Source organism: Sceloporus occidentalis, unplaced genomic scaffold, assembly GCF_023333645.1.
Source record: "Sceloporus occidentalis isolate IW3139 unplaced genomic scaffold, rSceOcc1.0.p SCAF_5, whole genome shotgun sequence".
Taxonomy (NCBI): domain Eukaryota; kingdom Metazoa; phylum Chordata; class Lepidosauria; order Squamata; family Phrynosomatidae; genus Sceloporus; species Sceloporus occidentalis.
In genome coordinates, this window is record NW_028316985.1 from 114110594 (window position 1) to 114126673 (window position 16080).

The following is a 16080-nucleotide window of genomic DNA, read 5'->3' on the forward strand; positions in this document are numbered from 1 at the left end:
CAAGTTTAGCTAGTAGAGCAGCAGATCACTACAATATGCACCACTTAATTTATTCAACATCTTTATTAATGACTTGGATGACAGTATTGGGAACATAGTTATCAAATTTGCAGATGACAGCAAATTAGGAGGAGTAGCTAACACCCCAGAGGACAGGATCAAAATTCAAAATGACCTGAATAGACTGGGCCAAAGCTAACAAAATGAAATTCAACATGGAGAAATGTAAGGTACTGCACTTAGGGCAGAAAAATGAAATGCACAGATATAGGATGGGGGACACCTGGCTGAATGAGACTACATGTGAAAGGGATCTAGGAGTCCAAATAGACCACAAGTTGTACATGAGCCAACAGTGCAATGCAGCAACTAAAATGGCTAATGCAATTTTATGCTGCATTAATAGAAATATAGTGTCTAAATCAAGGGAAGTAATAGTGCCACACTATTCTGCTTTGGTAAGGCCCTACACGCCAAAGTCACGCTCCAGTCCTATAGACATGAGTCTTTGGTGCAGCTTCTGGCCTCTTAAGATGCGTGTGTCATTTAAACAGCATACCTCCAAAGTGACCCGAAGCAGCTTTATTTTGGCCTGTCTGTTCAGGCTCTATGATTTGTTTCTGCAACTTGGAAAGACCCTTCAAGGTATCTATATATTTACTTTCTCCTTCTCTCTCTGCCATTGTGGCTCACCCTCTATTTTGTTTTGTATCCACCTTTTGGAAACAAGTGGGCTAGATTAAATGTTTCATATCCTGTCTTCTGAAGAAAGTGAGAAGGAATAATCTCATTCCACCTTGATCTAGGAAGAGATCATGTATGAAAACGTTAGAGAATTGGTACTAGGGCTATCACTAAAAATGAAAGATGAAACAAATCAAATGAGAATTCCTACAAGGAGTGCTAATGCAGATTTATCTTTCAAAGTTTTTTAAAAACAAAATTTCATTATTTTGTCATAACACTTGTCTTTTTTATGCTACAGTCTTGAAGAAATTCATAGTTCTTTACAGAAAGAGGGATTCACTAAAGTGGACTCTGTCTCCAATTTTGGTGGTTATTCATATTGCCAGGATATGCACTGTGAAGATGTACTTATCTTCCCTTCGTTTCTTAAAGAACAGCTACTTACTCTGGAACTCTTTACTAACCAAAAGCTGCTATTGCAGGTACATTAAGTTACAGTGGAAATGGATTACAAAAAAAAATGATATGATATTAAGCCAATATTCTGCTTCATAGGATTTCAGTGTTGAAGTACTGTAAGTCTAGAAATTTAGGTCAAAAAATTGACCCCAAAAACCAGAGTTGACTTATCCATGGGGAATGTTAGTATGGTACTTAGATTTATTTCCAGTGAACTCAGTGTATATACATTATCTTCCTTTTCCCCACCTTATCCTCTCAACAACCTTGTCAGGTAGGTCAGGCTCAGACAGAGAGTGGCCCTCAGTCATCTAGTGAATCCAGTGTCTCAGTGGGGATTAAAACATGGATATCCCAGGTTTTAGTCCAACACTTTTACCTCCAGCACCACACAGACTCTCCAAGACAATATATTATTGCAGAGGTTGTCATTAGGAAGGGAAAGAGGATTTATATAAGGATAACTTAGTGAAAAACTGCAATATTTTGTGTTTCAGTACATTGAGTTCTGCTTATATATATTATTGTCTCTTATATACTCATATTCTAATGAGGCTGTTAGTGTTCTAGTAGACTGGGTCAGGGATAATCCAAATAAGAGGGTGCTCCTAGTGACTGAAGTTGCCAGTCAGGGAATAGTAGTTAGTCTGTTTTTTGGATGGAGTCATACTCTTCCTGAAAAGAGAGAATCACAGATTTATAATCTGGTGCTACGCGTGGATGTTGCACCAGATGTCTTGCTTATGGCTAGGAGTGTCTTTCTCCAGCTATTTGTCTAGGAAAAGTGGGTCTAGCAGTATTAACTGTTGCATTAGTTACATCACAGTTGGAATACTGCAGAATGCTCTGCAAGGCTGGTTTTTTCAAGTGACCAGAAGTATCCACTGGGCCAGGATGCAGCACTTACAGAAGTACTATAAATTGCTGGAATCATGAGATTGCTTTCCTTTGGTAACATCCCTCTCATCCATTTCCAGGTCAAATGCTACAGTATGTTGAATTACACAGCACTATATTTTTAACTTCACAAATAGGCATGTAGGGATCCATTTAGAATTGGTAGTTATGCATACAGATAAAGGGATATGTACTCCACTCCTGTTTTAAAATTTGTATTAATTAATTAATTAATTAGTTTAATTTATATACTGCTATTCCAAAGATCATAGCGGTGAACAGCAAGTAAGCTAATTAGCAAGTAAGCTAATTTGCCCCCAACAGTCTGGGTACTCATTTTAGCGACCTCGGAAGGATGCAAGCCTGAGTCAAACTTGGGCCCTTTTGCTGGTCTTGAACTCGCAACCTTGTGGTTTCGAGTGAATGGCTGCAGTACAGGCATTTAACCACTGCGCCACCAGGGCTCATTTCCAGAGCCAAGGCTAAGAAAGCAGGGAAAAGCTCTATTGAGAGAAATGAGATTTTTCCTTTCCTAGTGTTCATGTGTGGAACGTGGAAACCTAGGAAAATGAGTGGCTTTGAGGTGGGAATGGGGATGGTATAGTATTCAACATCTTCTGCCTGGTATGGGTGAGACCCCTCCTTTCTTGCTTGTAAGTGGGAAAAATAAAACAGCTGAATTATCCTACCTAAATCCAAGTAGAGGGTGTTGATATTCAGTGGTATATACTCAGTTCAAGACTAGAAATTGGCTTTAGGTCCATGTAACTAAAGACACCAGATCCTGCCTGACTTTGGAAGCTAAGCAGGGTCAGCCCTGGCTAGTACTTGGATGGAAGATTGCCAACAAATACCAGGTGCTGTGGGCTATATTTTAGAGGAAAGAACTGGCAAAGCCACCTTTGAGAATTTCTTGCCTAAGAAAATCCTATGAAATTCATGGAATTGACATAAGTCAACAGGTGACTTGAAGATTCATACATACACAGGTCAAAGTGGTCTTAAAGGGCATCTGCAGTGTCTGGATGAAAAGCTGGCAAATCAAAGACACGTGGAAAGTTATCCAAAAGCAAAAACTGACTGAAGGCAATGTCAAGAAAAGTTGAAGGTGTGTGTGTGCGCGCACACACACACACACACACACATTTGCTATAGTTCCATTTTCACAATGTTGCATTTGACCTTTAGAGCCCTGAATAGGGTGGAACCTGGCAATGGCATCACTAGGGGCGTGTTAACAGAAAAGCAGGCTATAGATATTTTAATATATGGCATTGGGTTTCTTTTAAATACATAAGCAGCATAAAAGCATGGAGAGAGGTGTTTGAAATGCCATCTAGTGGTGGCACATTATGGCATGGTTGCACAGCATCATCACATCCCAGGTTAATCTAGCTACTTAGAGCTTTTCATCATAAAAAGCAGAAAGCAAGGTTAAAGAGTAAGCCAGATAAAAGGTACTTTGTCTTGCGGTTTTTGTGAAACATATTGGTGGCCTTGTAAGAATGACGTAACATATTTTGCTGTCCCTCAGCTGCAGTCTTGTTATTCTCTGTGCAATTTTTGGTTTCCCCTTTCCTCTGGGGTGGAAATGAAAGATGCCCATAGAGGCCAGTGTACAAGTACAAAATGTAGACATTTTTGATCAACAGTATGTCTTGTTCTCCAAGATCCCAAATAGAAGGAAGTGGCAAAGTTGGAGTCTTCCTTTACTTGGTTTTAAGCATAGTTTTCTCACTAGGAATGATCACTAGGAAAGTCCTCAACTTTTGCAGGTCCTGTAAACTCAAAGGTCCACGTGATGTGCTTTTAGTTTACAAACTTTTGCATATTTTGTGTATTTTAAAGATATATATCTTCCTTTTGGGGTAGTCCTATTTTATTTCCAAATGGATTTCCTTGACTGGCTGAATTTGCTGTTGGAGTAAATCATTGTACATCTGTATCTCTGTGTCTGTTGTTAGATACAAAATGTGGCACTCATTATACACTCATAGAACTGTATAAAAAGTGAAACTTCCAAGTATTGAAAATAGATTGTCTTAGTCAATGAGAATAGATGGAGCAGTAGGATCTGTGTAGCATGGGATGTGCACAAGAATGTACACCCCATGGTCCACATACACAGAAAGGGTGTGATGGGAAGTACTACTACCATGTATAGGATGCATTACAACAACTTTTGAGTACATGAACTGTAATGAAACTGCAAGATGTTGTGAGGTGACTGAGGTCTTTTTGTACTGTTCCAGATGCACAGTTGGAGCAGCCTGACACTGCACCCATGAAGTAGTCTAAGGAGTGAAGACTGTGGAGCCCAATGGCTGCATATAATCCCCAAGCTACTTCTTTGTGCCCTCTAAGCCCCATCCCACTCTGTATTCCCAAAGTCTGTGGGACCTCCAAAAACATTTGGGAAGTTTTCTTTTGTAGAGGGCAAAATGATCTGAAGTACCCCTTGACTTCCTCAAATTGTTTGAAAATTAGCAATAAAACAGATAAATAAGTATGGAAGTCTAATCTGAAAATATACTTCCAGATGCTCCTGAGACCATTTTAAGCTGATTTTGGGCCAAAAATGTGGTGTTGTGAACCACTTGGGGGGGGGGGGGGGAGTTCCCTGTCACAATTATCACTCCTGATACAGGCGTTACCATTTTCCTTGCTGTTTTATTGAAGACAAAGAAATCCACTTGCCTATGACAGAATACTGTTTGTATTTGTTTATGTCCTTAAAGGGGCAAAAAATTGTGGCTTATTGCAGTTGTTATACAGCTGTTGTGAGCAATACGAAATGGTCATCCATGTAGGACTTACAGCAATAACAGTTGTGCTTTATGGTGTGGATGTGCGGTGTGTGTGTGATTTTCAACTTAACAGTTAACCATCCTTCTGCAGTGGAAGTGTATGCAGTCTGCAAATATTGACATGTTTCACATGAGTCAGCAGCTACAATGAAGGTTGTTTGGAACACGTGGAGCAAGCCACATGATTTAGCAATTGTTTGACAGCCCTTGTGTGGTGAAGGTTACAAAACAATGTGGCACAATCTTTGAAGACGTATGCTTTGTCTAGCCACCTATAGTTTTTTCCATGTGTGAACATGCATGAACAAGAATGCAGCAATGACTGCATGCTCTTAATTTTTTTTTAAAGTGTTTTCACCTGGAAAACCACTTGAACGTAAATCTGATATTTGCTATTTGGGATGACCTGTGGAAATGAATACGTTTCACCAGTTGAATAATGTGACAATTGCCTCTTTAATCAGTGTTACTGTTTAACTCTTAGGATAAATCCCGGAGCCTTGCTGTACATTCAGTGAAGGCCTTGTTGAACATGGATGATGACATCTTAGTGGCACACACGAGTTCATGGCTCACTTTGGCACATATGTCAGCGCTGACAAATCAGGAAACTTCTAAAGTGTTTGTCTGTGGTGTGAAGTCAACAGCAAAAGAAGCTGAACTCAAGGGCTTGTTTGCACAGATGGAGTGTAAAAGTAAGGATGTGATCATTTTTCTTTTCCTTATATAAAAATAGTTTCTGGCAGAGAACAGATACTCATGCCACTTCCTAACAGATGCATTTGGAAGCTTCAGTAATTATCTTTTAAAGATTAGGTTTTGTTCGATATGCTTAGTGAGTTTTATGAAGTTATTAATGTTGAATTTATATAAATTCGTTTAGTTTATTAACTTTACATTGTCCAACATGATGATTTTGTTATTCTGTCTGTCCCCAGATATTGAGCTTCTACATGAAGATTTTACAAGCATTGAACCCACTAATAACAAGCTGCAGAAAGTAAAAGTTATTTTGCTGCTTCCGCGGTGTTCAGGCCTGGGTGTTAGCAACCCCATAGAATTTATTCTAAATGAACATGAAGGTAACTTAGATTTAATTATTGTATATACTTGACTATGTCGACCTAATGTGTAAGTCAAGGGCAGTTTTTGGGGCCAGAGTTAAGGATTTTGATATGACCTGTGGATATGTTGAGGGTAAAACTTAGGGGCGTGTAACTTAGATTCTGAAGGAAGAAGGAGAGGAAAACAATGCCAAAGAATTTACAAAATTCCAGCAGGCATAACTGTTAGAATAGAGGGGGTTCAGTGCTTCAAGGACAGCTTATATTTTTGCCTTTCACCAGGGGAGGGTTCCTTTTTTAAAATAAGAGTTAAAGTATGTATGTAGATTGACCCATTGACTAGTTGACTCAGGTTTTTTGAATAAATTTTTAACTAAAATTTATAGACTTATATATGAATATACAGTAAACACTTCCCTTGTGTTGGCATAAAAATGGATTATTTGATCTGTGCACTCATCTGGCTTGCCATGTTTGGTGTTAAATTTTTAGACAACAGCTGAATTCTATACAATTTCAGTCATCTTTCCCCCCACAACACAGGCATAATGTTGTCATGTTGCATGATGTGTTGTGTCACTACAGTCTTCACCAGATCTTGGTAGTTGACTCAACCAATTTTAAATTAGCCAGAAGAATTTTGATTATAAATGAAAGTTAGAGACAGCCAAGTAGGAGATAGTCTGGTCTTTTTCTTATGTGAACATAGTCCCTGTGCAGACCAACCTTAAAGGTCAGGTTGATGCATGCTTTGGCTCTGATGCAGTACCAAAGGAGCACTGTAAAGCCACGGCTATTGTGCCCTTTGCAGAGCAACAAAAAGGAACCGCTTTTTGTAGCTCCTTTTTGTGCCCTGCAAATGTCGGCTAAGGGCTGTGGCATGTGGTTGCCAAGGCCCCAATCGGGCTGTAAAAGGGGTGGCTGCAGTCTACACAGCCCCTTAATCTCCTCCCTACATCCATTTTCCTCATATACCTAGCTGGAACAAGGGCTAAGCCTTTTTTTCTTACGTAGCTCAGCCCTTTGCCTGTATTTAGGGAGAGAGAGGGTGGAGAACATAAAAAACAGAAGGCTCCCTCAAAGCTTCTAGCATAGAATCATAGAATCGTAGAGTTGGAAGAGCCCACAAGGGCCATCCAGTCCAACCTCCTGCCATGCAGGAACTCTCCATCAAAGCATCCCTGACAGATGGCCATCCAGCCTTTGTTTAAAGACCTCCAGGGAAGGAGACTCCACCACTCTCCGAGGAAGTGTGTTCCACTGTCAAACAGCCCTTACTGTCAGTAAGTTCCTCCTAATGCTGAGGTGGAATTTCTTTTCCTGTAGCTTGCATCCATTGCTCTGAGTCCTATTCTCTGGAGCAGCAGAAAACAAGCTTGCTCCCTCCTCAATATGACATCCCTTCAAATATTTAAACAGGGCTGTCATATCACCTCTTAGCACTGTCCCCATAAACGTTCTTTATCTCGTACCCCCTAGAATGGTGAACATCCACTCCCATGATCCTTTACCATTGGCCACCTTAGCTGGGTCTGATGCGAAGTGCAGTCCAGAATAGATGTGACGGTGGAACAGAGAAGAAGGCTAGTTCATGCAAGAAAATAGGACATTAGTATCCTTCTTTCCTGTATTTTGGATGGAGTAAGGAGGCAAAGCCAAGGTTGATGTTTAAATCAGAATGTCTCCTGTTATAAAAGAGGTTTGTTAGTCATGACACTGTCTGCACATATTAGTAAGTGATATTTGTAGGACTTCTTGTATATCCCCAAATGGCAGCTTCACCATTTATTGTGTACTGCTCTCTAGAGATTTTGTATCTTTAATTGTGGTATCTAACACATCATCTGTTGCTAGCAAAGACAAAAGTGACAAAACCCGAATATATACTATAGTTACTTACTTTTGTGTTTTCTGTTCATATTCCTTTCAGATGCAGAATTACTTAGGGATCTTTCTCAAGGATCTGTGGCAGAAGATAAACTAAATATGCTTGCTCAACAACAGTTTAAAGAATTAACACATGCAATGCAGTGTAAGCTTGTCTTTAACTGCTAAGAATAGAGCATAATGTTAATACATGCCAAATCTTAACATCTGCCATTGTTTTATTATTGACAGACCACACTTCATTTTTAACTTGCTGTGAGCTGCCTTCAGTCCCATACTGGGAGAAGGTGGGAAGTGACATTGATCTGTTCATGCATAACATTGCATATGCAATGCCTATCAGTTCAGTGCAGCACAGAAGTGCTGAGATGTAAGGCTGTGGTAATATACAGTCAGCCCTATGGATTCATTATTCATGAATTCAGCCATCCATAGCTTGAAAATATTTTTAAAAATACACATTCCAAAAAGCAAACCTTGATTTTGCCATTTTATATAAAGGATACCATTTGACTATGCTACTGTATTTAATGGGACTTGAACACCCATGGATTTTGGGATCCATGGGGCTCCTGCAACCAAACTCCAGCAGATACTAAGGGCCCATTGTACTAAGAATCAAGTAGTGCCTCTTACCCCATATTTAAGAAAATCTCAGGTGTGTTCGTACAGAGCAGTATGCACAGCACATAGATTACTGGATGCAGGAAGAATATTAACAGTTTTAAGGGTAGGAAATAAGCTTGCAAACTGGCCTGTGTTCTTTCATGCCCTTTGATATCAGCTCTATGTATAGATATCTGGAAGTGAGTCTTTAAAATAATAATTTTAATCTGCATCTCAATACAGGTTTTAAGGCACCTAATTACAATAAAAGCCATCAAACTAAAATATAGGCTGAGTATGCCTTATCTGTAAATCTGAAATCCAAAATACTCCCCAAATCAAAAATGGTCCACATGGGTGGCTGAAATAGTGACATCTTTGCTTTCTGATGTACACAAACTTTGTTTCATGAACAAAATTATTAAAAATATTATGTATGAGATTACCTTCAGGAAATGTGTATAAGGTGTATATGAAACATAAATGAATTTTGTGTTCAGAACTTGGTCCCATTTCCAAGATACTGCATTATGTATATGCATTTATTTCAAAATCTGGACAGATCCAAAATCCAAAAACACTTCTGGTCCCAAGCATTTCAGATAAGGGATGTTCTACGTATATAACAATTTGGAAAGCGAAAACACACAAAAATAATAAAACAATTAAAAATAGAATTACATGTAATTGTAGAAGATAGTTAAAAATAAAAGTTCAGATTGCAGGCCAACAACCTGTCAAAATAGAAGGGTCTTTTATGTTTTGATCATGGAGAATATCCTCTGTAGATTTGAACATTGGACTATGACTCTGCAAACCAAGATTTGAAATCCTGTTCAGCCATTGAAACTCACTGGGTAACCTTGGCAACTTGGAACTGGCATAATAATACAGTTGGCCCTCTGTTTTCACAGGGATCCATTCTGGACCCCCCCCCCCCCCAGCAAAACCGGAGGCTTGCATATATCCAAGCTCCATAGGCATGAATGGGGTATGTGCCGCAGGGACACACCCCATTGGAAATAACGGAGGTCGCCCCTCCATTAGTATTCAAGGTCGCAGATTCCAGATCCGTGAGTTAGAAGAGGCAACTGTACTTCTGGGTATTCCTTGCTTAAGAAAACCATAGAAAATTCATGGGCTTGCCATAAGTCAACAGGTGATTTGAACGTTCATACATACACAGGTCAAAGTGGTCTTAAAGGGCATCTGTAGTGTCTGGATGAAAAGCTGGCAAATCAAGGACACATGGAAAGGTATCCAAGAGGCAAACCCTGGCTGAAGGAAATGTCAAGAAGAGCTAGGCTGCAGTTTTTAAATTATAAACAAAAATGGAGGTAGCGTGGAGATCCCTGAGAGCCAGCATGGTGTAGTGATTTGAGTGCTGAACCAGGTTATCAGGGTTTGAATCTCTGCTCAACTATGGAAATCCACTGGGTGATCAGAGGGCAATGGCAAACCCCCTCAGAATAAACCTTGCCAAGAAACCCTGTGATAGTTTTTTTGTTAGGGTTGTTATATGACAAAAGAGACACAAGAAGTAGAGGACCCTAATCAATAGGAGCTTTTACTGTACTAGGACCTCCAGTTATTTCTGGCCAAATCTGAATTCTTTGTATAGTAGTGTTTTTGTTTTTTTACTTGCAGTTGTGTAAATCAGACTACAGTAGTTAATGATGTTCAAAGGATCAATTAATGACTAAAAGTGAAATTAGGAAGTGTGTGCTTTCACTAGAAATGATTAACAGCTGTATTGTTCTCCTCTTGAATTCTTGTAGTTAGTAAAGTACAAGCTGTTGTCTACTGCACTTGCTCAGTTTATCAAGAAGAAAATGAAGCTGTGGTGAACAAAGCACTGGGTTCTGGAGCAGAAGGAACAAAGGCCCAGCCTTACAAGTAAAGAGCATGGTTTGATTAATTCTTAATTGTTTCTCCTATCACTTACAGTGTTTACAGTACCCAAGCAGTATTTCTTTCCATGCTCCTCATCTCATTAAATACATTTGGTCACAAAAAGACCAGTGGTCATCTGGCCACTGCTTATTTTCAAAAAAGCTCCCTCCCGTCTTAAAAATGGCCCAGTGGTGGCAAAACCAGCCAGAAATGGCAAATTCTGCTCCATGAGACTGTAGGAACGCTGTTAATATATCTGTGGCCCTTTTCTTTTTTGCAAAATATATTTTGGGGACACAGGACATGAAATAGGGTTTAGCTGGTTACCCGTAGGTGCTGGAAATTTCCGTTCCTGGTGTACTTGGTTGCAGTTTAGATCTCTTCTTTTTGCTACTATCAGATAGAAAATAAACAAACACAAAAAACTAAAACTAATAACACAGAGATGGAGCCGGTGTCTAGTTTGGCCCTGGAGAACCAAGGAGGGTAGGCAAAGTGTAGCAAACCTGTAGTGGCAGATATGGCTACACCTTCAAATTCTGATATTCTTTAATTGAGCTCTTTCAGAGGGATTTTACTTCTTGTAAGAAGAATAAGGGATGTGGTGGCTTAGTGGCTAAGACACCAGTTCTGACATTTGGAAGATCAAATGGTTGGCAGTTCAAGGCCCAAATGCCATATGATGGGGTGAGCTCCTGTCACTAGTCCCAGCTTCTGCCAACCTAGCTGTTTCAAAGCATGCAAACGCAAGTAAATAAATAGGTACCACTTCAGTGGGAAGGTAACAGCATTCAGTGCAGTCATGCTGGTCACATGATCACCAAAATGCTGGTCACATGGTCACCAAAATCTTAGTAACATTCGGTTATGACTAGACATTCATGTCAAGGGATTACATTTACCTTTATCAAGAATAATGCTGACATCTAGCAAATGCATTTTTACCAAATGCAGTTGTTTACTTTGATTGTATTTTGATGGCTTATAAAGAAAGGAATACTGTAATTTTACATGGATACCATTCCCAAAGTAGCAGGTGCACATTTTGTCCAAGAATAGTTATCTTGTACCAGGAATACCAGCCTTAAATGTTCTGTGGGATAATCCAAAATGACAGCAAAAATGCATAATCTTTTAAGTTCCCATTGAGTGTTATAGTGTCTTCTTTAGTTGTAGATAAGATGGAATGATTTTCTTGGTCTGCTCTTTATTCATCTGAGAACAGTCAAACATGTTTTCACTTAAAAGAACAAAGCTTTCTTCATTTGATATCTGGACATTAACTTGGCTTGATCTCGCAATTACTGCTGAGTTAGAGTGTGTGAAATAGAATAAGAAGCCTCTGAGCAGTTTTCAGATTGCCAGATACACAGTTCCTGAATATTGAAATATATCAAGAGTCTTTCATAAGATTCAGAGCATGGCACAAATTATTTCATTCAGGAAGAGAAGATAACCATATTTTCTTTAGCCATACATTGGTTTGGAACTAGATTAGATTTCTAAAGTTTAATACAAATGTTATATTCTTCCTGATGCCATGGCAGCTTGCTTAGAAGGCTTCCAGTGTGGAGGCCATGATTTGGCTAAATTGTAATTTACTTAAGAAGGCAATAATGAGAATTTCAATATTTTGTGTTGATATCCACTGTAGGCTTTGTCCTCCTGTTCTCCCATTGTGTTGCAAATCAGAAATAAATACATCCGCAGCAAACTTTTTCAAACTGGAGCCATCAGATGTTTCTAATAGCTGTTTTATAGCAGTTTTATCTCGAGAGGTAAGTGCTGGGTTTTTTAAAAAAAGAGTTTCATAGAGATTTGTAAAATAGTGTATTTTTATATTTTACTTTCTATGTATCATTGAATTATATGGACATTTGTGCTCTTTTAAGTGCTCTAGACATCCTAGACAAGGGATGTTGTGCTTTATGCTGAAGGTTTACTGAAATATATGGGAACCTCTTTTAACCCAAGGATTGAATTCTGTTTCAGAGAGGTTTAAGGGGCTACATTCTGCAGGAGGGCAGGGCAAAAGGATGAGACCAGAAATGCTGACATAGTTGAGCTTAAAGCTGTTATTGTCTGTTCCCAAGTCTTAGGATGGAGGCATTTCAGTCTTTCAGAATGGGAGAACCCTGTACAAAAACTAGGAAAAGAGTAAACAGTGTGTGTGATGGGGAAAGGGTGCCAGTGGGAAGAAGTCCAGGAGGTTCTATTAGAACCCCAGGAGGGCTAGATTTGTTCCTAAGAGCTGAGATTCCCCCAACAGTTTTGGAGGGGGGCATTAGCCTTCCTGTTGCTTTGGCAATCCCTCAGAGCTGCTTGTAAGGGACAGGGGACCCATGCAGACTGCATATGTCTGATGCTATGTACATGTGGGAAGTCAAAAGGTTTTCCCATCCAGTTCTCCTTTACTTTTTATGCAAGGGACTCTTTGGATCCAAATCTATCACTTCTCTCTCTCTCTCTCTCTGGCCATTTCTAGGAACTGTGAATGTTGAATGCTAGAAAAGGCTGCTAACTGGAACTCTGCTTGTGGCTTGGGCTGAAAGGTTGCTGGATTTAAAATAACACTGGCCTTCATTTGAAATCTTGAGATCATTTTCTCACTTTCTGTGAGCAGTAGTGACTTTATTCAAAGTCACCAGCTCCACAGCAGTAAGTGAAAGAGAAAGAGAGAGAGATGAACTTTGGTTCAAAACTAACAAGATCATTTGATACTTGTTAAATGGGCACTGCAGACCTTTTAAACAGAGTAATTCACTTCCTTTATGATAATGTGGAATACAGCAAGGCTAGAGCCTTCGTAGGAAAGGTTGGGTGATCATGAGTAGCAGGCCTAATCTGCTGGAGTATGCTATGGATAGTTATATAGATCAGAGGAACAGTTACCATTTTCTGCAGAACTCAAATATTCGCTCAACACTAATAGCTCTTTCAGACTGGTGATTTGACTATGATGACACATGTTCCTTTCTCTTAAAAGAGGGATCCATCTGAGTCAGTGTCAGTGAAAGATGTCTTAGCTCGTGCTGCAGCGAAAGGGTTACTGGAAGGTATTGATTTGGCAAAACCACCCAAGAAAGAAGAGAAGAAGAAAAAGAAGCAGAAAGTAACTCAGCAAAAGAGTGCCATTAAAGAGGCAGTGATACAGTCCAAAATTCAGGAGTTCCTGAATCGAGAAATGAAATTTACCACTATTGATTCAGACTCTTCCGTATCTAATATAACTGCCAGTGTCTCTCAGGCTGCGAACCAGACGAATGGTTCCTTTGTTCTCAAGAAAAGGGCCAAACCCCTCTCAAACTCATCTCTACCTGTGATGTCAAAGAACACCGTTGCTTCAACATCCATGCAAAAAGTATTTGAAAGACAGCGAAACATGAGGAAGCCAAAGTTGGAAGAAAGAGTGATGATCTTGAAGCCTGTTGAAATTGTCTTGCCTCCAGTAATGATGCCATACTTTAACCCACAAGGGAACAGATCTGAAATTTCGTCAAACCACTATTATTACCGTTGGGTTGGAGGAAGAAATGGCATGGTTAGTCCTTCTGCATCCAAAAAACTGATCAGGTCAAAAGAGCCCTCACCATCTTCTACAGCCAAGCATTTTCGCCCATAAGAAGACTGTCTTATGTATCTGATTGTCATAATTCTTTCAGAAGTCAAAACGTGAACTGTTGTAATGGTAAAAACAGGTGGCAGTGAAAGCATGCATCTCTTTCCATGCCTGTTATGGGAGTGGCAATGGGATTGTCCTGCAGGGGATTTTATTATGTAATTGCTACAATCCAGTTGCAGTAAACTTTCAGTGACAAAATGCTTAGATCTAATGTTTACACTCAGATTATATAAATCATTAGGGATAAACTAAGACAAACGTTTAAATGAGCAATAGCTGATTAGAATACAGCAGAGACAGATTTTATCTGAATTCACTTAATAGATACTGTATTTTAAGGCAACCAAATATAGTTGCAACCAAAAAGGGGCTCCTAAACATAGAAGTAGGTTATTAGTGCTCGTTCACTAGGAATTTTAATGTATGTTCTTCAGAATTTTGAATACATTGCCTTTTTTTCTTTCTAAAATGGGTTCCAGTCTGTAGAGTGATCTTACAAGACTTCAGTCAATCTTATAATCCACTCAAATTTTCTCTTTAAAGACATAATTTTGAAAGTTTGTGACAATATTGGCTTTAAGAACAGACCGTCAATTTTCATTGTCATGTTAATAAGTTTGAACAAGAAAAAAATTCTGTTTTCTTTTATATGGCAGCATAACTACTGCATGGTTTCATTCTGCTGCTGCTAGACAGTGAACTTCACTAGGAAGTCAATATACAATTTCAGGTTTATAATGTGGCATAGCAAAATAGAAACAAAACCTATTAAACAATTCCTGATTACTGCTTTTCTTAACTGTAGTCTTTTGTTCCCTCCAGCTGGTATCCATTATTAGCCAACTAACAATTTTCTACATTCACTTGTAATATATATTTGGACGACTTTTTACATTACAGTGAAGACAAAGTCTTACACTTCTGCCATTGATTGTTGTAATGATTGAAATGCATTCATATAGGCCTGGCCTTACTATTAGGTAAGAGTAAGATAGGTTACCCAGGAGGCAGCTGCTAGGAAGCATCAGTGGCAGTACTCTAGCCACTATTTCTCAGTTGCTTGTCCATTTGCCCCTCTTGGAGAACAGAGCTGTGTGTTTTCCAGTTTGTGTTACCCCTTAGGGCAGTACTTCCTAAGCTAGCTGATGTAAGGGACCAACAATAGTTTTGCCGCAGTGTGACGACGACAGGGCCTTATTTGTGTTTCTAGGACTTGAAAGGCTTGAAAGAGCTGTTTAGACTTGTGTTAGTTCATTTTTGATGTTTGAACTGGTATTAGCCCACTTTTGAAGTTTTTGCTTTTAAACAGTATTTCCTCATTTTATATGGCAAACTACTTTAGAAACTGACTTTGAGAATCAGTTTGCCATCAGCGATAGAACTCTGCTATTAAAATGGCAGTTTACTCTGCCAAATTCCCATCTACAAACTCAGAATATCCTGATTATCATAATCACTCCGTCCATCTCTCATGAGGATATAGGGGGAAACATATATTGTGATTATGTCCATATTCAAAATTCTTGAATTTGAATTATATATATTTGAGCTAAGGATGACCCACTTGACATTTGCAACCACTGTACCATTTCCGATGACCGTACTGACAGCCAAAGCCATTATAATCATCACAAAGGACTCCAAGAGCCAGTAAGCTTCACATTTTCAGCCAATACTTCAGATAACTGCTTATTCAAATACTTGTTTTATTCTTTTGCTAAAGATGCTCCACCTTTTAAAAATCAAGCCTATTTCATATTTTAAATGAAATAGAGAGCAATGGCCAGAACTGTGTTGCTGGTTTACACTGGCTTTTTAAAGAATTGCAGAATGTACTTTGCAGTGTGTTTCACCCAGGTGTACAAGGGTATGCAGATGAGTCCTGGGTGCAGTTCACCCTGACTGGTGTCAGGCATGTGCCTTGGCACCATTTGAGTGCCATTTCATATTGGGGAAGGAGTAGCAGCTTTATGTTGGAGAGCAACAACAGTGCTTCATACCCTGGGTGTTCAAAAGCAGCCAGATCAGTGAGGGCAGCAGTGAGGTGAGGAGACTACCCTTGAGAACCCTTTAGGAATAAAGTGCTACTATTACCCTCAAGAGTAGCAGCATAATTATGCTGACATATTTACGTGCCACCAGTACTGAATGTCAACCA

At 39.3% G+C, this 16080-nt stretch overlaps 1 protein-coding gene across 4 annotated transcripts in view; it reads left to right on the forward strand.

The window, feature by feature from the left end:
• Positions 1–16036, forward strand: part of NSUN7 (NOP2/Sun RNA methyltransferase family member 7) — a 35472-nt gene extending 19436 nt beyond the window's left edge. For all 4 annotated transcript variants that reach the window (XM_089525158.1, XM_089525155.1, XM_089525156.1 and 1 more), the window contains 7 exons: positions 986–1169; positions 5335–5545; positions 5789–5932; positions 7845–7946; positions 10186–10303; positions 11955–12078; positions 13287–16036. In XM_089525158.1, coding sequence (XP_089381284.1) covers positions 986–1169; positions 5335–5545; positions 5789–5932; positions 7845–7946; positions 10186–10303; positions 11955–12078; positions 13287–13922 — 1519 coding nt within the window. In that variant the 3' untranslated portion in view covers positions 13923–16036. The remainder of the gene's footprint in view (positions 1–985; positions 1170–5334; positions 5546–5788; positions 5933–7844; positions 7947–10185; positions 10304–11954; positions 12079–13286) is intronic.
• The last annotated feature ends 44 nt before the right edge of the window (positions 16037–16080 follow it).